Source organism: Protopterus annectens, chromosome 9.part0 (genome assembly GCF_019279795.1).
Source record: "Protopterus annectens isolate FY-2018-M chromosome 9.part0, PAN1.0, whole genome shotgun sequence".
Classification (NCBI taxonomy): Eukaryota; Metazoa; Chordata; order Ceratodontiformes; family Protopteridae; genus Protopterus; species Protopterus annectens.
Window position 1 is genome coordinate 1764559005 of NC_056743.1, and position 25062 is coordinate 1764584066.

The window sequence follows — 25062 nt, forward strand, 5'->3', positions numbered from 1 at the left end:
AAAGCTGTTGATCTTATCATAGAAATAGATCTACTTTTAAATCCAAAATTACCAGAAGACTGAATACAGAAGACCTAAACGATAAAACCGAAAGATCAGAATCCTGAAACTTTAAAACACTGAGTCCTACAATACTGAAACTGAAAAGCAAACATGAAATCCCTACCCCACACCGATGCAAAACACCTGAAAAACAGACACATATGTGATGTCAAAGCACCACTTATGCACTTCATAATAGCACCACATATTTCAAACTAAAACTATCTCCAAACAATATATCATAACTGAAACCAATAAGATAGGTAGTAGTATACTATCTCAAATACCACTCTATAAATAAAATTGAGCATAACCTCAGTGATTTACAGATTCAAAAAAACTAAAGAGCACAGCTTTCTAAACTGTAGGTGTTCCTTCTATTGCAATTTATCCACACTCTGAATCTGTTTTTAAAACTATCTGCTTTTAAAAAAGTAAACTGCTCCTTATTTAAAGTATACACAGGTTAGTTTTTTTCTGGCTGTAGTAACTTAGTTTGGCCACCAGGTGGCAACACACTGCCAGCAGTCTACCACTGCACTACAGGGAAGCAGATATATTGAACTTTCCCCAATTTGGCTGTTTTTTCCTGCTATCCCTGATTAGAGCTCACTTATTGTCCCTGTAATCTCGTGGTGGTTGAGCCCCACTCCGTTTGCCTCGTTACGCTTGGCTCACTCCGCTCCCCTACCCTGCCCCCAATTCTCACCTGCCCCCACTACTTCTACATTTATTCTAACCCCCAATCACCTGACCAATCCCTACAGTCACTCACCTGCAACCACCCTAACCACACCCCTAATTTACCACTTGCATCCAAATACCACAAACCCAAACTATGCATGCCTTACTTTCATCTCTCCTACTAACCCTCACAACTCTAACCTACATTACATCCTTACACACAAGCACACCACTACCACACACCACCTACCATACAACACATACCTTCACACTTGTTATTACACACATAAGCTTTCCTATAGCACCTTCCTTATTTAGTGACAACACAATATTATTTTTACGTAACAAGTATGTTTCACTATTCTACACTAGAAAAACATCAAGTAAACTCCACATAGATATTCTACAAACTTCCAAGCTTCAACTTTCATTAAAGAAATACCTCCTTACCTCGGGGGATATTCATCCAAATCTAGGGCCAAGCAACATTATACCCCCAAACAAACACACTGCAGATCAACTCATCATCAATCTTAACTCTCGCAGTATATCAAACTTCCTCACTTACACATTCATAACTCACTACTCCCCTGACATCCTTACCATAACAGAGACCTGGCTAAAACCCAGCACACAGAACAAAGAAATTCTCCCTCCAGGATATAATATCCTATGGCTAGATAGGATAGGAAAGAAGGGTGGGGGTGTTGCAATTGTCTATAAAAATAAATTTTTTCTCCAACCGCTACTAACTCCTGTCCCTAAATTTAATACTGCTGAGATTGTAGGCTCTGTCCAACTGTTAAATAAGAAAAAGAGTATCGATATTCTCTGTGCATGTATCCCTCCAGGTAATAACGCTACAATAATTGAGGAGATTCTACAATGGTCAAAAGATAATCTCCCACAGGAAACTATTTTATTAGGTGACCTAAACACTGACTGGCTAACCTGTAACTCTAAAAACCCCACTAACCACATCAACCTGTATGGATTTTCTCAACTCATTCAAGAACCAACTAGAGTAGACAAAAAATCCCAAAAGGAATCTATACTAGATTGGACATTAGTAAATTACCCTGAAGATAATTACCAAGTAGGTAGTCTACGTGATGGACTTAGTGACCATCTCCCTACTTTTCTCCTATGAAAATGTACTAACTTACCCAAAGCTACAGTCTATAGACAAGTTAGAAACGATCGCAATGTTAACCCTCTAGAACTCAACACTATATTAAAAAAATGTAACTGGGAACCACTATGCAGCCTTGACCTAGGCCAAGCAGTGGACTATTTTAATAGGACTCTTATTAACATCCTTGATTCAGTTGCCCCAATAAGAAAACTTAGAGCTAAGCAACACTATGCTCCTTAGCTTACTAAATCCACTAGAGCCCTATTAAAAACCAAAGACAAGGCATGGAAAACCTGGAAGAAAGATAACAGTAGTCTAGCCAAACAAAACTATCAACATCTTAGGAATCAGGTCAAGAAACAAACAAAGCTTGACAAAGAGAACTACTTTCTAGATATACAAAATAAACACTCCAATAACCCCCAAAAGTTCTAGCATGCAATAAACTCCCTACTAAAACCTAGTAAAACCGTCACACCAGCTCCCAACTCCACCTCTACAAAAACAGATAGTGATATAGCCTCCCAATTTAATCACCATTAAATCACTATCAACTCAACTTTCCAAAAATAGCTACTCATCCATACCAACAACTCCTAACAAATCATCTCCCTTTACATTCTCTTCTGTCCCAACATCAACAATAAAAAAATACCTTTTAAAAACTTAAACCCACTACTCTTACAGCAGATGGTATACCTGCTCATTTCCTAAAAATGGCTGCCGACTCTATCCTACCCAGTCTCAATCTTAATCAACCGCTCCATACAGGAATCCCACATCCCTCAACTATGGAAAATCTCTTACATTATTCCCTTTCATAAGGGTGGGAATTCCTATGATTTCTCTAACTATCGCCCCATAGCCATTCTGTCTCCTTTATCAAAGATACCTGAGAAATGCATACACTCTCAAGTCATGCATTTCCTAGACTCTAACAATCTCTTCCCCTCTACACAACATGGTTTCCGCCCACACCACACCACAGCACAACTTCAGCTCTTATCTCTTTCACAAACCTGGTTAACCAACAGAAATAACAACAGATTTGTATCTGCTATATTCCTGGACCTCTCCAAAACATTTGTCATGGTTTCCCACTCCATTCTAATAGATACTCTTACCTCTCTATCCTTTGCCCCTAACACTTTTGCATGGTTTAAAAGCTATCTATCAGACCGACAACAAGCTGTCCAGTGGCAAGGAGTTATATCATCTTTACTCCCAAATCCCACTGGCGTACCTCAAGGTTCCATACTCGGCCCACTCCTCTTTTCTATCTTGACCAATAATCTACATATCTCTACCCTACAGGCTTCACTCATACAGTATGCAGACGATTCCACCCTGATCTGGTCTGCCCCAAATCTCACCACCCTACAGCATCTCCCCCAGAAATCTTTTACCTCAGTAAAAAGGTGGATCACAGATATTCAACTTATCTTAAATCCCAACAAAACAAAATTACTTCTATTTACCCTAAACAAATAAAAAAAACACTCCACTCTCCTTCTCTATCTCCTCCAATAATGGAACTGTCATTTCACCCTCTCTCCATACCAAGCTCCTTGGCATCAAAATAGATAACAACCTACACTTTGACATCCATATCTCTCAAACTATTAAAAAGGAAGGCAAAAAAAATGTGGTCCCTATACAGACAAAAAGACTTTCTATCAGATCAAGCTCGAGTCACCCTAGCTCAAACCCACCTTCTTTCCACACTGATGTATGCAGCACCTATTCTCACCTATGTAAGAAAATCTGACCTGTTGAAACTTGAGTCATGTTATAACAAAATTGTCAAGTTTGCAAAAAATTCCCTCTTTAGAACACACCATTGTATACCTCTTAGATAACTTCAGTGGCTTGAGCGCCCACAGTTATTAACCTACCACCAACTAGCCATAGCTTATAACAACCTAAAATATCCTGAAAAAACTCCAGCCCTTAGGGAACTACTGACTAAATACATTCCAAATCAACCTCTCCGCTCTGCCAACAAATCACTCCTCTCTATCTCCACAGCCAACAACACAGTAGGTAAAGCTCTATTTTCTCACAGTATAGCAAAAGGTTGGAATAATCTCCCTCCCTCGGTGACTTCTGCACCTAATACCAAACAATTCAAAAACTCCCTTAAGGCTCATCTTATTAGCTCTTGGCTATGTCCATGTGTTACTTAATCCTAGTGTATGCTACCACCATCTTTCTCTCTTCTCTCAAATTATCAGACCCTTGGTAAAAATGGAAGCAACAAATGGTATCCCTTGACATTTGGAAGTGTTGTTTTGATCTCTGTCTGTATATATTGATGACTAACTTAATGTTCACTTGTATATATTGCTGATATGATCTTTCTTAGCGTACTGTTCTATTATGCACAAAATACTGCTCAATAACAAAGTCTTTACTTTACGTTATGTATTGTTATCATTGTCTGTTGTATTAATTAAGTGGAGCTTTTCTCCCCGGGCCTCCACTGTAAATGGACCTCGTCCAGTCGGACCATCCCAGTTAACAAATATAAAATAAATAAAATAAATAAATAAGTATGCTATCCTACAATTTTGCAGGGGGGCTGTGCCTCCCACCCCCACTGACATTTAATGTACTAACTCCGAGATCGCAATCCATTGTGAAAAATGGTAAATTACGACTACACATTGAATATTCATGCCTCACTACTTCAACACGATCTGTTGTGTTACTATAAATAATCAATGATTTTAACTTATCAGCACAAGCTAAACTTAAACAGACAGCTCTACTTCTCCAAACACAAACCACTCAATAACTACTACTTCTTTTTTATTTTAGAGTTAAAGCTTACAAAAACTTATCCACTGACCCCAGAAACTTGGAACGTAAAGTCCACCTCGTTCTTTTTACGTATGTAAGACGAATCTTAAAGTGACAGAGCAGAATTTCACCACTTACCAATTCACCTTTACATTACAATTCAGTATTGCGAAACTTGGTCTTTTAAAGTTTCAGGATTATGATATTTCAGTTTTATTGTCTCAGTCTTCTGTAGTTTCAGTCTTCTGGTCATTCGGGATTTAGAGGTAGATCCATAGAAATGACAAGTGAGGTCATCATCAGAGGTACTGACAGAGACAGCTTGCATATGTTATATGGGATGCATCACCCTAATATGCTTTCTTTTTTCATTGTGCATCAGACCTGTAGTAATATACATTATTCTTTACATCAAGTAAATTCAGAATTCATATCAGCAGTATATGTTTGTGCATTGTAGCCAAGGCAGGTACAGTAAACTATACTGTGATGTGAAAAAGAAACATATGTTCAGTATTTCGGTCTCCTGATATCATTGTTTTCAGCACTTCACAAAGTTGTTATGCACTGTAGGCAGTAGACCATTGAGTAACAGAAGAAAGAGTGGAATGTCATTGATTGTAGCAAATATGGAAAAATGAATAATTTGTTATAACGTATCAAATATGGTTGGTAGGGCTGAGCACACAGAATACAGAAAAGGAGTTGGAGGGAGCAAACAACTAGGTAAATAGTGATAAAGTACTTTTTTGTAGTGTTACAGAAGAAATGGTCTCATAATTAATTATATTGGGTACTATGTCAGGGTTTCTACAGCTTTTTAAACACAGTGTCTGCAGTGTTTTATTTTTGCTCCTAAAAACTGATCTCCTTTAATGGGAATACATGAACCTTTTGTAAGACACTTGCAAACTGTTACATACATTCTACAACATATTAAAAGTTGTGTAACCTCTGATAAAAGAACAGCTGAGTCCCACTACTTTAAATGTGAACCAGGAGCTAATAGAAAATGTCTACAAGAAAAACAACTAGTATGTAACCACTGAATTCACAGTACATACTAGCTCCCTTAGCATCTTACACTCTGTTAAAATAAGAACATTATGTTACTGTGTTGAGCCAACATTTCTTTGTGCTACAAGTATGCATTTGCTCAATGTCCTGCACACAATGCCACTACACAATAAAAAAAATATTAATTTACTTGTATGCAGTCCATGGACAAGAAGCTACCATCTCAGTATTGTTTTGAGGTGACGGCTGCCAAACATCTGCAGTTAAGCAGTTAGACCCAGCAAGGTACAGAGTGCCAAAGAATCAGGTAAGTAGCAAAGTGTCCACTGCTAATTAACTCCACTCACTTGATTTGGGACACCATACCTGTGTACTTAATACAATGTTATTATAAATCTGAAAGAAAAGTCATTTATTGCAGGTGTAACTCATTCCTTGGCCTATGCCTGATGTACTTTCAGACTGAAGACGTTACTCCTCTTACACTATCATATTTCATGATTGTGGACCATAATTTATAGTGTGTGTGTGAATTGTACTTTGTTTCTTAACCACTCTTGAAATATCGCTTATTTTTATGGGATGTAATTTACTCACCTCTGAATCATTTCTTTCTTCAGGAGCATGCTGTACCTTTAACCTCCTTAGGGTGACCTTGTATATTACTCCATCTTCTTCTTCATCACCCCACTCTTGTACATCACTCTGGAGAGCAAAAATAAATTAAGTTTTGGAATCTTATTAATAAATGTAAAAAGCATAACTTACCTGAAAGAAAACTGATTCATGAATTATAACATGAACATGCAAACAGCTTTTTATGAAAATTAATCAGATTAAAATGAAGCATTTTTGTACACTTGTAGTGTCTTCGAAGGAATGGATGGCTTTATGAGAACAGCTAAAATATTATCTTGCTAACAGACTGCTTTCAGTTCACTGTTTCTATAAGATGCTATTGCAATAACTCATTATCATGTAGAGAAATAATATTTTAAATATTTGATGTTTTGATAGCTGGAAATGTTTAACCCCTCCCCCCCCACAAACCATCACAACTGAAAAAATATAATAGTAATGATACCTAGAATCCTTCATGGTGGAAGAAAATAGGCAAACCATTTTTTCCCTTCCCTGCTGTCCTGCTTTCAAACAATCTGCAAATGTATTATACTGAGAATTTCATTTAAGGCAGTCAGAATGCAAAGTTAATTATTCCAACATTCACAAAGTACATAATCTGGTATGAAAATGCGGTTCCCCTTCAAACCATCGAATGTTTAAAACATTGAAGTTCAGATCATCGAGACCAGAACATCGAGTTTTAAAACATCGAAGGTTTGAAGGGGAAGAAAAAGGTAAGTGTAGGTGGGAGAATGTTTGTGTTTTTGCAGGGCACCATGTTGCCCTGCATACTGTGTATGTCTACATGCCATCAGTGTGATGGCACTACAGACAGGATATGGAAAATCTCTCGTTTAGCACTTCTGCATATAGCGCTAAACGAGAGATTTCCCTTTACTCCACTGTAGTGTGGTCTCGGAGTTGGAATATTAAAGTAGGGAGGGGTGCAGGGGGGCTTCACAATTGTTAAACTTTATTTTTCTTTTTTTTTTTTTTAGTTACACTTGTAACCTTCGATCTTTCAAAATTCGATGTTCTGGTCTGGATGATCAGAATTTTGATGTTTTGAAATTTCAATGGTTAGAAGTGGAACCAAAAATTCATACAAGTAAACTCAGTACAAGCTATACATACACCTGTACATTTTGTTAACCTCTAAGACAGTGATTTGGAAGTTTGCGGCTCATTACATTGCATACCTTTTTTAGTTTCTGTTTTTACTATATATAATGCCATTACAACACAAAAAGTGAAACATTACATTTACACCTTCATATTATCCAGTAACATCTGCAGATGGCCAAAAATAATGTCATTGTGATGACTTGTAAATGTGCTAATTTAAACAGTAAGACACAACAGGACATAAACCGTGTCACAGGTCTTCGGATATTTGTAAAAGTTTGACTGACAAACAATCTGCACACTCCAGTGGTTTTGAATTGGCTGACATGATGCAGTGCATTTATTTCTCCTAATGATTTACTTAAAAATTATACTCATGGTTATAAACCCCAGACTGAACAGAAAATTGAAAATGGTCCACTGAAATCAATGATCTACCCAGTCAATAAAACAAATAAATAAAAATGTTGTTACTACACTTGATTTTACCATGGCACTATCAAGTCCTTTCATTGCCAAAAACAGCTTTTTGGAATGTAATTTAAAACACTTGAACTGGGTTTAAAGTAAGTACTTGTTCACATCCCGACTCCACCCCCTGCCCTGAAAACCACAGTGAAAAACTTCTCTAAAGCAAATTTCACACTCCTCAAAACCGAGGTGGAATCCTTCAAAGCCCCCGGGCCTGTGGAAAATATGGCCCAGACTGCAGAATCCTTTATAAACGCATTCTATGAACACCTTCAGGAATGCATGGATCATACAATCCCAAATAAAACCAAGACCCAATCCTCCAAAGGCAGACGTCCTGTCTGGTGGACCCCAGCCATAAACAAACTATGCAATAGAAGGAGGAAGCTACTACATGATAGAGCAAAATCCCAAAAAGGGAAGGCATCTCTGATCAGTATTAGCAAACAACTACGGGCACTCATAAAATCGTCTAAGGCCAGCTTCGAGAGAAAAATTACACAGGACACTAAGGATAATCACAAAGCTTTCTTTAGTTATGTTAGGAACCTGGGTGGGAATTCCCAGATATGCTCAGAATTAGTCCAAAATGACAACAAATACACCAAACCCACAGACATTGCCAACATCCTAGCTGACAGGTTCAGCCCAAACTCCCCCCCCCACCAAAAGGGCAAATATTTATCCCAGCAGAGTGCTGCCCCCCTGACATCTCAGATGCTCAGGTAAGAGCTGCCCTCTCCAAAGCAAAAACACAGCATCAATGGGACCAGACGGTGTCCCGGGCTGCGTTCTACATGTACTCCAAGAAGAGTTAAACCCAAACATAAAACTACTGTTCAATCTCAGCCTTATTACAGGATATGTACCCAAAGAGTGGCGTACAGCAACAGTGGTCCCTCTCCACAAAGGTGGTGCCTCAATGGATCCTGGAAACTATCGCCCCCATAAGCATGACTAGTTTGGTCTGCAAAGCTATGGAAAGGATCATCATGGACCTCATAAATAAAGATATTGGGGACTTACAGACACTGGATCCTACCCAGTTCGGCTTTGTTAAGGGCAGATCCTGCCTCTTAAACCTGGTTGATTTCTTTGAAACAGTCACCAAGGCCATTGACGAGGGGAAGGTGGTCCACACAGCCTACCTGGACCTCGCAAAAGCCTTCGATACAATACCCCACTTGGGCTTTATAGATAAGCTCACCAGCTTAAATATAAACCCCTATGTCACTAGATGGGTTGCAAACTGGCTCAAGGACAGAACCCACATGGTTAGAATTGCTGGAGTCATGTCAGACTCCAAAGCAGTTACAAGTGGCGTCTCACAAGGCTCAGTCCTGGGACCTCTCTTGTTCAGTATATATTTCTCGGAGGTACAAGCCAACACGGAAGGACTGTGGCTGACTAAGTTCGCAGATGACTGCAAACTGGGCACCATAATCGACTCTCCAGCTGACACAAGCATCCTCCAAAAGGGCCTCATAGAAACAGACAACTGGTGCCAGAGCCATGGCCTCAAGCTAAACGCCAAAAAGTGTATAGTCATCCCCTTTGGCAAAAACAAAGTGCCCACAAATTACCACATAGGTGGTAATCCATTAAGTACAGAAGAAGTAATTAGGGACCTGGGGACCCAAGTTGATAGCAATCTCTCATTTGACAACCACGTGGCCAAAGTGGTTAGAAAAACATTTTATATAGCCCACCTAATCATGAAGGGATTCACATCTAGATCAGGGGAGGTCATCATGCCTCTTTACTCATCCCTCATCAGGCCCATAATTGAGTACAATGCCCCTTTTGGGATGTACCTTACCAGACACCTGCAGCAACTGGAAAGACCCCAAAAGTACCTCACCAAGAGGATCATAGGGCTCAAACAGATGCCATATGCTGCCCGGTTAAAGAAACTCCAGCTCTACTCAGTGGCATACCACCTGCTCAGAGGCAATCTGTGCCGGACGTATAAAGCCATGTCCAACCCAGAATTAATGGACATGCTGCACCTCAGAAAATCCATATCCCATCGAGCTACGCACTCGAGAGACTTGAACCTCAGCACTGAAATAAATAGGACATGCTGGAGGGACAGATTCATAACCCAGAGGCTCCCTTCACTCTGGAATAAAATCCCAGTCCAGGTTAGGCAGAGTCCCTCATTGACTCTCTTCAAGAGGAATCTTGATGAGTGGATGGGAGATCGTAGGTTTACCCCGGGTATCACTTCTGTGTCACTTTTAGACAGAGGCACAGTATACTAACCTCGAAAAAGGGCATAGCAAAATTAATTTAAAATGGGTGGCGAAAGCCAAACACACTCTGGCTAGGCTTATAAATGCCCTAGGGCAGATAGCCTAGTATGAACCTATGAACCTAAAACTTCTGCTCAATATAAAGTGATGTGAGCTTTAGAGTGATTTTTGCAAAGCTTTCTTGCCTTATCCTGAATTTTTCAGTGTTCCTTTGTTGTTCTGGTGCTAAAAAGATGCTTTTTGAAAGATTAATGTCCTTACTGTTTGTTTCCTTCTGAGGGTGTGTTGCTTGAGGTGATAAGCCAAGTGGCCCCATCACAGCAACTGTATTATGTAAATTAATGTCTAGATTTATTAAGAAACCACTTACAATTTCAGTGTATTTAGTGGTGACAGTGTTCTGTTGCATATAGTTCACCCCATAGTAATTTAATTGGATTTCTACTGAACCTTGAATACATCTGTCAAGAAATATATAAGTACTATCAAAGATTAAAATATTCTCTAAACAACCAGCCACAGTGAAAAGTTTTAATATAGTTTATCATAAATAATAATAAAACCTGAAACTACTAAATAGTTATTTACAATAAACACCAGTTTCAGTCATAGGTTCACACAGTTACAGAAAAAAAATATTTAACTATTCTTACTATATTTTCCTGACTGATCTAAAGAATTTTTATTCTCTGATCACTTACTAGAGCAAGGCAAGATGAAGTACGTAAGGGGTCCTTCCTTGTCAGTTTACAAAAACAGACTGTTCTGAGAATTCAGTCTCACTTAGTATTAAACATTGTTTTAGTGATGGATTACATGAGAACATCACATACGTCTGGTCATCTAACTTTTAGTTCCCGTGCAATGCCCCATTGCTAGAGACTGTCAGGATTTAGCACATATATGTCAATAATACATACACTTGGAGCTTGCTGAAATCTGATACAGCTTCTGGAAGTCATAAAACAATTTCAGACATCTACCCTTCCAGAGTAGCAATTCATTTACTGCTAAAGAAAATACAGAAGGCTTCTTCGTACTTGTTTTTCCAAACAATCAGAACTTTAAGATACAATGTTCATGGCTTAGGCCTAGTAATTTAATTTCAGAACATTTTTCAAAGTTAGCTGCAGCTGGACTGTGATTAACCTTATCTCTTCCAGTATCCTGTGTTAAAACATATGCATTTTATTCAGTTACAATACAGTCAGGACCCACTATTGATACATTTTTTTAACACAAGCAACTTTACAAATGCATTTTTCAACACAAGTATCTGTACAAATCAGTTTGATATACAATTGATAACATTCTTTACAAAATTCCAGCTGGCTGTGCTGGCATACATTACACATCCACTGCCCTACTTCTCCAGACATAGTAGGCAATACCCCACATTGTCACACAATATCTCATTTTTTAATGGGTTCACTAAAAACACCCATAAAGCATACATACAGAAGGCTCATCCAAAAAACAGTCCGAGTCCATTCAATCCAAAATCATTTATTTAGGACAAACTTTGTACCTCTTCTGGCATTCTTCTTTAAGTAAGTATTAGAGGCATCCAGTCTTCTGTTGTCTTTTAGCCTGAATAGTGACTAGTCTGCAGACAAGTACTTTGGTGTCCTAGTTTGTAAACAATAACCTTATGGTCTGTAAACCCTCCACCACTGACATCCTGCTGGTCAGCTTTTACTCTCTACTTCCTAACAAACAGTGACATTTACTCTTACTGCTCTTACTCGGACTATTTCTTTCTCTTATATTTTCTTCACTTCTTCTAGACTTGCTACTGTTTATATTTATATCCTCTTGTCTTTTTTCAATGGAACTGCAGGCTTTCAAGGAAGTCACCCGTGGTCCCCCCTTCCTTTCTTATTTCTCCTTGCCCAAGATAGTTATTGAGTCACTTTCAGCTCGGAGCTTGTATTTGTGCACAGTCAACACTGACTCAGTGCGCTCAGCTGTCTCTTTGGTGTGTTTTTATTTTTCTATAGAAATATCCCTGCATGCAAATAGATATGTATGTAACAGTGACGTCTGCAGTTTGCACACCAGTCTGTGGGCCAATGGGCTATATTTCTATGTAAATTATAAATATTATGGCAGCCTAAAACAAAGAACTTTGTCCACGATAATAGCTCAATTTTCTTAGACCACAGCAGTCCCATTAGTACTCTCTCCTTCAGCTGCGCTCAGTTTATTGTTTTTGGCAGCCCACCGTCTCTCTTCCGTAAGTTTATTTCTCTTTTGCCCCAGATACCTGTGTAACCACTTTCAGCTCTGAGCCAGTATTTTTCCATAGCTGCAGGACTGCATTCTGGATTACTTTTTCTCATTGTTCTGCTGATCTGTGGGGTAGGGGTAGCCTTTGGACTTTGCATTTCAAAGTCCATAGAAACATCCTTACATTACACATGCAGGTGGTGTAGCAGTCATCTATTATCTAACCATCGCATTACTTCCACAAGATATACCCACATTTAACAATGCTGAACTTTTTAATGACTCTTCTAAAATCAACAGTAGGAAAACTATATGTTTAACAGCAACTTGTATACCACCAGGGAGTAACATTGATACTACTGAAAGCATCCTGTACTGGATATCCCAGCAAACTTAACCATGAAACTATAATAATTGGAGACTTAAATGTAGACTGACAAATCATAAATTCCACTACCCCCACGGAATCCATAAACTTGTACAGCTTCAAACAATTAATAACCTCACCTACTAGAATCAATAAAACTTCAGGGAATCACTCCAACATTAGACTAGATTCTTACAAGCAAACCAGACAAACTGGCAAATGTATAAATATAAGTGGCCACATACCAACATATGCCATTAGAACTCACCATAACCTAGATAAACATATTATCTATAATCAAATAAAAAATACAACCAATTTCAGCAAAAATATTTTCAATGAAACACTAAAACAATATGACTGGAATGTTCTTAGAACAATGCCTCTAGGTACTGCTGTAAAACATTTTAATAACATGTTCCTACGGACCTTAAATAGTGTAGCACTAATACATAATAAAAGAGTAAAGTCCAACCCCACACTATGGCTGACAAAAGAAAAAAAATGGTATAAAAATAGAACTCAAAATGCCTTCCAGGAATTTAGACTTCTTAAAAACCTTGCAAAACTCCACGTCAAACAGGACAAGCAAATATACTATACCAACTTACAAGACAAACATAAAAAACAACCCAAAACTTTTTTGGTCATCATGAAATAAACTATCCCACCCTGGCAAGACTACCACTCCCTTTCCTAAAACAGACAATATGACAGACTCTGTCCCACACAATTTAATTCCTATTTTATACAATCAATATTACCTCTCTTAGACACTAACACATCTGTCCCTCTCACTCTATCCCTGTCCAATCAAACCACCCTAGTTCTACAGTTTTAGTCTAGTACTTACCTCACTCACAATGAAGTTGCTCCTTAAACAAAAAATCACTTCTGTAGCTGTAGACATAAAAATGGCCACAGAAGTCATACCCTTCCCTGTGTACATACTAATTAATAGGTCCATAGCAGAAAGATATGTCCCATCACTCTGGGGGAAAATAAATCCTACATCATACCACTACACAAAGGTGGCACATCTACAAATTTAATAACTACATACCAATAGCAATTTTCTCTCCCTCTCCAAAATATTAGAGAAATGCATTCATATGCAGCTGATGCAATACCTAACCTCAAATAACATGTTCCCGGAAACACAACATGGCTTTAGTCCCTAGCACAGCACCACTAGTGCTCTACTACATTTTACTAATAAAATAAACCAACATAGAAGCAATGGTCTGCTTGAGTCCACCATGTTCTTAAACTTGTCAAAGGCATGTGATACTGTCTCACATCAGTAACTGCTCATTCGACTCTCCTCAATAGGACTTTCACAATACTCCTTGTCGTGGTTTCTTAGTTACCTATTTGGAAGACAACAAGCGGTCAAATGGCAAGAAACCTACTCATACTTTCAACCTTTTAACCAGTTGCTACAGGTGTGTATTGCCTAAAAACAATTTCTTAGCAGGACAGAAATGATCAAGACAAAGGATCGTCACTACAGTGAACAAAGCTTTGTCAGACAATACAGTCTTACACTTTTATATCAGACAAGCATTAATAGTAATATCAAACCAGTTATTCTTTTAAATCAGGCAAACATTAATTCTAATGTCAAACCAGCTGTACTTCTATGTCAAGCAAGCATTAATATTAATATCAAAGAATAAAAAATGTTAATGCATCACCAATAAAGTAAGAGACTTCATCCTAGACCACGATTCGACTCGGAAGCCCCATTGAGGTCAAGTAGGAGACTCTGTCGGGAAAGTCCTTGCAGTGCATCCACTCCACAGGTGAGTCTTCTACCAACCGACAGAGAGTCCCAGTTTTTATACCTTAGGTGTTTACCTGTTTTTCTGGGAACTTTAACCTTTAGGGATCGACAAAGACTTTTCAGAACAGACCAGAGATGTCGGCCACCCATCTCAGAATGTTCCAGTCAAGCCTGCCAACCCCTATGACTCTTCAATTTCACTTGAAAAAAATATAAACGAATGTAGCAAACAAGTACCTTATCATACTTCTAGAAATGTAAAAGAATGCAATAAACAGGTGTCTTTTAGTCACGTAGACTAATAAACGGGTGTCTAATCAAACTGCTAGAAATGTAAAAGAATGTAATAAGCAAGTCTTTAAGTCACACAGACTAGATGATAAACAAGTCTTGAAATAGTTCTGTTTCATAGAAAAATAAAGAATAACTAAATTAACCCTTTCACTCGGTTCTCTATACTGAGGCAGAAGTCAATCTCTTATTCAGTCAAGGTAAAAGCCTTTCGTATCACATTCATATCACAAGGTGTCCCTCAAGGCTCTATCCTGAGTCCTCTCTTATTTAATATATTTATTAAAAACCTCCAGTCACCATGCTAGTTTAGTTCAGTATGCAGATGACTCAACATTAATATTGTGCAGCCTCAACAATAAATAAGCTCCAAGACATTACCCAGAAATCTTTCTCCTCTGTAGAAACCTTGTTCAAAAAATCAAACCTCCTACTCAACCCCAAGAGAACTAAGTTAATGTTTTTACCTAAAAATTCTGTCAAAATCAAAATCAATTTTTTACCATAAAGTCATCAAATAATACTGTCATTGAAACAGTACCTCGCAGTAAACGTCTAGGCATTATAATAGATGACAGTCACAGATATGACCAGCATATACTGCACACCATTAAATCTGCACACCAGAAACTAGGCTCCCTTTATAGGATCAATGGATTCCTTACAGACACTGCAAGGAAAATTTTAGCCACCACCTTCTTATTGCCAACTATCTTCTATGCTGCTTCTATCCTAATCAACTTAAACAATACTCAGAGAAAGAATCTTGCTTCCTGCTACAATAAAATAGTTAAATTTGCCACCAATCTCCCTCATACGACCCACTATTGTCATTGCTGAAAGCAATTAAACTGGCTTGAACTACACAACTACCTAACATATTCACAACTAACTACAGTACACAAACTCATTCATCATCCAAAACTACAAAACTTACTACCTTACTATCCAGCAAGGGATCATTGTTTTAGTAAGAAGTTTTTATTACTCACAAATAAGTCCTGCACATGCTCATCACAAGGCTAAGGCTTTGCACTCATTGTCTGATACTCTGCAAATACGCCACTTAAAAAGAATACTCAACCTCTCAATGAAATTGCCAAACAATTTTTATACATAACTGCTGCCACTACAATCCATTAAGTTGCATGTGGCCTTTCTCTTTAGTAGCGTCTACCTCTGTAAAATCTTAGAGTGTATAAGTGTAATTACTATACGTATACATTTAAATAGAAATGTAACTGCTCTGTGTATAACTGGAACTTAATATTATGCAATGCAAGCAAATGGAACTTTTCTACTCGGGCCCCCACTGAAAATGAGTATTACCCAATCAGACTTTCCTGGTAAACTAAGACAAATAAATAAATAAATGCTCTTGTCATCTTAGTAATAAATATGTGCATTATGTTTTGTACAATCAGATTGATGACAGTGAAAAGTAGACCTATGCAAATTCCAATAGTCAGATTGATTAGGCTAAAATTGCACATCTGGGTAAGAATTCCCACAATGTATTTATTTATTTGTCAGTTGGATACGTTAACTAGTTTAAATACCCTTTTCAGGCATGCTGACCCATGCCAAAGGCAAGCAGTATGGTCACTGAACAATGAAATAAAGTTTATATTTGAAGTTATGTGACAGAAATAGCAAAAGTACAAATGCATATAATGAGTTCAACACAGAAACTATGAACAACAAGGCCTACAGGCTTTAGAGCTTGTGCATAAACTGTGTGCATATGGTTAAACACTCTACAGTCAGTTACTAACACAGAGATATTCCAAAAGTAGTAAGGTAACAAACACAAAGCTATACTTACAAAGAAAATTGTATTATACATTATAGATAATAAACAGACACATGCATGTGCACACATGCATGCACAAGCACCCAAACATATCCTAAAATTAAGAAGGAAACAGCCATTGCTATGTATGCTGCAGTAAGTGAATGGAGTTAGTTCAGTAATTTGAGCCAGTTGTAATAACCCAATGAAATATTTTTAACATTGTCATCTAAGAAGGGCAAATAAAATAAGACACACAGTATATCCTAAAAAGAACAAGGAAAATCAGAAAGGGGGATATGTATTCAGTGGTTAAGTAATTCATACTGGTCAAAATGTATCAGTAAAAAGGGAGTTTCCTTAAGACACTGGCCATACCCACTGTCATGGGTTAACATTCTGACAGTAGTCAGGAAGGCCGGAGTAAAAATGGCAGGGGGAATATAATGACAGAAAGTAAGATGAATACAGAAAAGGAAGCAAAGACACATAGGAGTGGGAAAAGGTAAAATAACCAAAAAGAGACTTAAAGATGAACATTCCGTGCAATTCACAGGAGAAAGGGAAACCGGTAAGAGTGACATACCTACATAATTCTAAGCAGAAAAAAAGAATTCAGCTTAGACCTGTAAAACAACTGCAGTAAGAAATGGAAACAAGGTGTCCATCAAAGTGTTATGGAAAAATATAGAGGCAGAGATATTCTTTATATGATTGTAGGGGTAGTTCCATACTGTAGGAATCATGACAAAAACTAATCAGAAAAGACCAGAATAGGGTGGCTGGTTTAACATAAACTCCCCATGGTCCTGATTCAGATTTTACATGTTATTAACAGACAGCTCCTGAGAAAGTGAAAGACAGTACTTCCTGAAAAAAGAAAATTATGGATTAGTAGAGAAAAAATTACACTGGATATTAATCTTGTCTTAATGGGTAGACAGACGGCGTTTGTGTCTCTTAACAGATACATACTGTGTTTTTTTTTTCAGTTGAGATCTCTACCACTCAATAAATATCATCTGTTAGAATGCAATGTCCCTGATCCCAGGATCCTGAATGGAATGGTCTGACAATATTTTCATATTTGTTTTCTGTTGTGTAGACTTGCAGTATGTATGAGTGCATTTTCACCGTTGCAGGGTGTTTTTATTTTTTTCTATATTTGTACAATTATGGAGTTAATATATTTAAGTCAGGAGATGTGGAAGCACAAAGTCTCCCATATGCTCCCTACAAAAAAAAAAAAAAAAAAAAATATATATATATATATATATATATATATATATATATATATATATAAAATATAATGCTTTTCTACGCTGCCACAGATAGGTTCAGCAGGTATAATCTTTTATGTGCATAAATTGTCAGTTTTACTGTCAGCAGGTTGTACATCAACTTTTTATATAGAATCCATTTCCACGCTCTAGAAAAGGGAATAACATTATATATATATTTAGTTACTTTGATGTGAAGATGAAGGTATTAACAGAAGACCTAATACAAAGAAGGGGAAAATGCATACTCAGCAAAGAGTAGCATATTCCTTTTTGGTTTATGGTGCATCTGGCTTCTGGTGTCATAAGTCTTGGAATTTTGTAAGAAGTGTAGTAAGAAGGTGGATACCAGAGACATATCCAGCCAGCACAAACAAGTATTGTAAAGGACAGACCGAGCCAAAGACCGATACATTTAAAAGAGCAGAAACTGAAAACACACTAAATACAAAGCCAGTAAAAGAGACAAGATGAATTTGACAGAGGAGGGCAGGAGGAACAAGAGACATACTTATTATGTTAGTCTTGATGGTAACTAGGGATGCTATACAAAGCCAAAACTTTTTCTGACTAGTGCAACTAAAACTGCACTTGTCACAATTTACCACTTCCCCCCACAACTTTATTGGGTTCGGATACATAGTAATCTCCAGGCATTACAAAAATAAAAAGAAGAAAGTTGCTAAATTTGCAGCAAATACCCCTTTCAGAACCCACTACTGTATAACACTAAAATTACTAAATTGGTTAGAACTACCCATCAATTAACATATGTACAGCTTCGTACCACCTATAAAATTATATAGCATCCATCTTCTTGTCCAGCACTAAATACCACTCTACATTACTATGTTCCCAATTGGTCATTATGATCCATTGGTCAGAAACTCCCCTCTGTCCACAAACCTATCATATCTGCTGGGCTTGGTCTGTACTCATACCATGTTGCTAAGGCCTGGATCTCCTTGCCTGTATCCATCAGGTCAATACCCTCCCTCCCATCCTTCAAAACCAGTCTGAAAGACATCCTAACTTTAATGTAACTCTGTTCCTGCTCAACCCCATGATAAACTATATCCCTAAGTATGAATAAGTACCTGTTCATACCTTACACCTCCTTACGCTCCCTTTTCACTCACTTCCTTAATTCAATCAATTTCTCTCCACTGACTCTCTTTCTAAATGTGCAATAACCCTGTTTTTTTTCTCACTTCCTACTGCATTTCCTGTTTGTATTACATTAACTTACCTGGAATTTCTTTATAAACTGGCTAAAATTTCTCTAAATATTAAATCAAGTTGCAGCTAATATTAATTAATGTTTTCGCATTATTTCTACTTTGATATACGTATTTAAACTGTAGATGTTTTCGTATTATTTTTAAAGATTGTAAAATTATTGTTCTTAAAGTGTTTTTGTAATACATTAGAGCTTTTCCCTCCAGACTTCCAATGAAAATGGGCTCCTACCAGTGGTGGTGCTGCGGTAGCATTGTCGCCTCACAGTAAGACGCTATCCTGTTCGATTCTCAGCTAGGGCATCTTCTATGTGGAGACATGCGTGAATGGGCATATCTTCATTGAAGGTTGTGCATAGAGCTGGCAACTTGGCACGTAAAAATCTACTGCCAATCATTAGCGGATCGGAGTTCCGCTGTGGCGACCCCTAACTGGGAAAAGCCGAAAGACACAACAACAACCAAGTCAGACTCTCCCAGTAATCAAATGTCAATCAATAAATAAATGAAGTTTCTTTTCAAAACACATAATAAACCAAAGGTGGTACTGATGTCACTTTGAAGCAGAAGTCCAAGAAATGAGCTTTAAGATACATGAGAAAGGAAAATCATTTTGTTAGAGTGCAAACCTTAGATTTTGATTTGTGCTGCACGTTGCATAAATAGGGTCCTGAGTGAGAACAATGGACTAAACATGAAGTCTAAGATTTGCAATTCCTTAATTAGAAGTTTATAAATCAACATACTGAATGATCCTTTAGAGTAAAAAAAAGGGTCGCTTTGAAGAGACTTTTATGTCGTGCAGCTGTAAATGACAATGGCCACTGACAAGAGAGCTATATTCGTCAAAATAAACAGCACCAGATTCAGGAGATAAACTATTATAACAATGTGCAAATTTCAACAGCTCTTCTCTTTTGCTATGTCTTTTTCAAAATCAATCTAATTTATTTGCTAAGGATCTTTTTACTACTGACAATTACATCACTAAGGGCACAGTCTATGACAGGTTTGATTTCTGCCACTAACAGTAATGGCTAAACCCCCATAAGGTCAACTTTATATATTGCATACATACAAACCACCACAGAGCTCTGAGCACAGGGGAGTATATGACAACTGCATTACTGAAAATAGACCATTGGTGTATGCCACAAAGCTGCAGCTTTGCCTCCAGCACAAAAGGAAACAATGTGGAAAACCATAACCATAAATGGGCACCCATCATAATAGCCATGACCTATCTATGGCTGGGCCACATACTTTGTACAGAGCTGAAGGTGCAGTGAGTGAAGTAACTCCAGGTGTCTAAGAGTCCAAACAGATCTACATGACTGCATCAGCACTGTTCAGGAGCCTTGTGTACAGAACAGATGTGCAGTAAGAACTGACATACTGTAAGTATAGACTGTTGCTCCAGTGGATCCTTTCCTTGGCATGTCTGTGCTTATACTCTGCATGCCCATTTATTTGGTTATTTATTTATCTATTCAGATTTGTTGACCAGAATAGGACATTGATTCATATGGACATATTTCATGTTCAGCCCAGGAAAAAAAAAAAGACCGTAGGTGAATAACATGTAATAATAAGTACGAATTATAGACAGACAGACAGATATATAGATAGACAGACAGATAGATAGATAGATATATGGGTGTATGTCAGGAGCTCAAAATTCATATAGTCAAAACAATATGATCGAGTTTCAGAAAATTTGAACTTCAAAAAACAACAAAAAAATCGACATTTTTTCTATATTTTTGCAGGGTGGCAAGCCTCCTGCACCCCCATGTAAGAGGCTGTACCCCACGCACCCCCTGCATATTATATATACCAACTCCAAGTTCTCACTACAATGGGGAAAAAGGGTAAATTCCCCAGTACTCACTGTACCGTGACCTCCATTCAAAAGCTTCGAGTTTTTGGAAAATCAATCATATGGTATCAACCATATCAATTTTGAGTTCTGATAGTGGCTTATATATATATATATATATATATATATATATATATATATATATATATATATATATATATGTGTGTGTGTGTGTGTGTATATGTATATATATATATATATATATATATATATATATATATATATATATATATATATAATATATATATATATATATATATATATATATATAATATCTATATATGTATATTTATTCACACACATATATATTATGCACATACACACACAGATATATATATATATACATATATATATATATATATATATATATATATATATATATATATACATATATATATACATATATATATATATATATATATATATATATATATATATATATATATATAAAGAAACAAGCATAACTACAATTCCAAATATTACAAAAACATGCAGTTATATATGAACTGATAACAGATGATTTTCATAATGGAATATTTCAGAAATTAGTCCTTGTATAAAAATCACAAGATAAAGGTAAAAAGAAAGGTGTATTGAAAGTAAGAAAGTTTATGTAAAGTGGTAAGGGCCTAGGTTGGGTAAGTGTTGAACGGGGCAGGAAGAATGCTAGAAGGAAGCTGGGGAAGAGTTGGTGTACAAGGGAGCATGTCTGGAATTGTATACCTATGTAATTCTTAATTTTCTAGCATTGTTCATTTAAAAGACAAAATGTAATGAAAGAAGGTAACACTCCTTCTAGGTAATGGACTCCATATAAATGTGCTATGTGTAAAGTATACAGAATGCCAAGACTGTAGGAAATCCTGCCCCCCCCCCCCACCTCACATAGCTCATCAGGGATATCCCAGGTAGATGAGGAACTGTAGTCTTATTAAGCATTGATCCCATTACGTACCCTCTATAAATGGCACAAAACCATCAGAATGCCTCAGCCCCCCACCTCCAAAATGTTGGTGCATGGCTGTGTTGTACAGCTGTTATTACTAAGCCCTGCACTATCTGTAGTAAAGAGATAAACCCTGAAATGTTCATAATTAAAGCATCGTAGCTTCACTTTGCCTTCAGACACTATTTAGTCCATTAAACTGAAAGGTTTACCAAACAGTTCATTTAATGATAATGTTAATATCTTCAACATATTAATTGCTCCTAGCAGTATAAATCGAGTTTTATATAAATATCCTTACATCAAGAATTCCTTTCTTTTATGCCTGGTGTCCCCAGGTAAATTTGTAGAGCAGCAGATAACAATGGAGAATCTCAGCTGATTCAAGGAGTTACGGGTTTGACTCAGAATCAAATACAGAGCTTTTGAAAGTATAAAATCTAATTCTGATTAACCTAAAATGCAGACACTGAAAAAATGTTATACCAGAGACATACAGAATAAAGTTCAATGTCTGAAAAAAGAAATTAATAACTCCTTATGAACAAATAAATGTTTGACAAGGTATCTGTCTACATAACCAACAAGGAAAGCATTTACAAAAAGGTTATGAAATACTGGTTTATGCAGCAGAAAGCTGGACTTTGAAATACTTCCTGAACTCACCTAGAGACAGTAGCGATTGCTGTTCTTAAGAAATACATGGAATTAAGGGTACTCTGTATTACTGTGAAATGATGGGATCTTAACCAATTTGACGTATTCTTAATAGATATCACCATGGTATCTCAAAACAAGCTACTTGTCACCTGCTGCAGGACTAGAGCTCAGAACCCATTCACATCTTCAGCTACTGAGTTCCCACTTTCTCCCAGGAGTAAGGTTAATGAGAATATAAAACTCCTTCAAGTTTCTAAGACTACACCTTTGTCAAGTTTCTTAGAGTACAGCACGTCAAGTTTCTAAGAGTAGAGATTTTCGCTGCCTTGCCTTTTAATGAGCACATTCAAGCATGCAGTCAGTCACGTTAAGGGTACTCAGTCAATTTTGTTTTTTGTTTTTTTTCTGAGCATTTCTCGGAAATATTGTGGCTCATAGAATTCAAGGTATCTTAAACCATGTACTGTGTGAGTCATACACATATTTATATAGCATGCTTAGAGACAGGAATGCTACTCAAAAACAGTTTTTTTTAATTGTAGCAGGCAACAACTGAAAACAAAGCATACATTTCATAAGACTAAAGGGGCAACGTTTTGAGACAATTGTGATTTTTATAAATGAGAGGGTGGAGGAGAGACAATAATATGAAGTTTGAGCCCGAAACAGAACTTTCTGGCTACATTGAGCATGCCAGTAAAACTCCTGATACAATCCATTCCATTTCTAGCTATGTTCAAGGGTTAGAACCTGTCTCACTAATCTCCAAGATGAAAATGACAGATGTACAAACACCAACACACCCTGCAGGAGGAGGAAAACTCTGCGGGCTACAATTTACTTTTACTGACTGCAAAAAAGGGTGACGCACTTTTATACGTTGCCGCACATTATATATCAAATACCCCAAAATGTACCGTCTGATGTATAATAGACACACGTAGTTTAAACCAGTGCTGTTGCTGTCCCTCATGTTGACTAGGGGCGTTCCTGATTCTTGCCTAAAAATATTGCTCAGCCCAGCTAGTAACTGTAATTAAAATATTTATTTGCTTAATTTATATATACACACACATATATGTATATATATATATATATATATATATATATATATATATATATATATATATACGTATATACACACGCGTATGTATATATACATATTATATATATCATACATATGTGTGTATGTGTACATATGTATTTATTATGTGTTAACTGGGGATATCTGACTGGACACGTCCTTTTTCAGTGGAGGCCAGGGAAGAAAAGCTCCATGTACACAGTAGAATATTACACTAGACAGTTAATATACAGTTAGATTACATGCAATCGTATATAGTATCCATACACTTTTTCTACTAATAATGCTGTTGAAAAAATAATACCTTAAAAAGGAGGTTAGACATCAAGTAGGCCCTTGGGCCGTTAGCCTAGTACCTACCTATGAACCTATAGCAAAGTTCATTAACACTCTTCAAGAAAAATCTTGATGAGTGGATGGGAAATAGGAAATACACCCGGGGATCACTTCTGTGTCTCTGCTCGACAGTGGCACAGGAAAATAACTTTCTTGAGTGACGTAAGCCAGGGAACCTTGTTGGCTAGGCCTACATAGGCCACTGGGCCGATAGCCTAGTACCTACCAATGAACCAGTGTGTCTTTATGCTGCTGTTACACTGTTCTGGGCCCTCTGTTTTTGCAGTTTTGTCTAAAAGACTTGCCTACATCAGTAACAAATGTTGTGGCATTTGTTACTTTGTTCTTAATGAACTGTCCAGTTCTCACAATGGGACTGTGCCCTTTCCCTACTGTTGTATGATCTTGGAGTAGGTATATACATTTTATATATATATATATATATATATATATATATATATATATATATATATATATATATATATAAAAGCTGTGGGGGTGTGGGTTGCAGGGGGAATCCCCCTCCCCCCGCATAAAATATTGTTTTTATTTTTTATTTTTATTTTCTTTGCTGTTGATCTTTTGAGATTGATTTTTTTTGGTTTCAGCATTTTTTCCATACTAGCTGACAGCATCATGTATGTGTACATGTGTTTTTCATGTAGTGGTCAAAAGAGATTATCAGTTATCTCTTGGTTATCAAGCCAGTCAAAAAATAAATAATGTTTTTTCTTCTTATTCAGTTCTCAGAGCTGTAAAATAAGTCTTTTTTAACACCTTTATTTAATTATTACTTGTGGCATAGGCAAACTTACATTTAAATAAAAGTAATAGAATCACATTTACAAGTTCACATTTTCAAACATTATACATCACATATATTGTTCTATACAATATAATCAATCCAGCATTATATAAATTGTTCACCTCCTGCCTTTTCTTAAACCTCATTCCTTATCCAAAACATTTCTCTGCATGTATTGTTCCTACAATTTCCATTTTTATATGTAATTTACTTT

The 25062-nt window shown here is 36.9% G+C and overlaps 1 protein-coding gene across 1 annotated transcript in view; it reads right to left on the minus strand.

Moving 5' to 3' along the window:
- RGL3 (ral guanine nucleotide dissociation stimulator like 3) overlaps positions 1-25062 on the minus strand; it is a 958134-nt gene that overhangs the window by 876039 nt on the left and 57033 nt on the right. The window contains exon 3 of the mRNA XM_044084617.1: positions 6278-6385. Within this exon, the coding sequence (XP_043940552.1) occupies positions 6278-6385 (108 nt within the window). The remainder of the gene's footprint in view (positions 1-6277; positions 6386-25062) is intronic.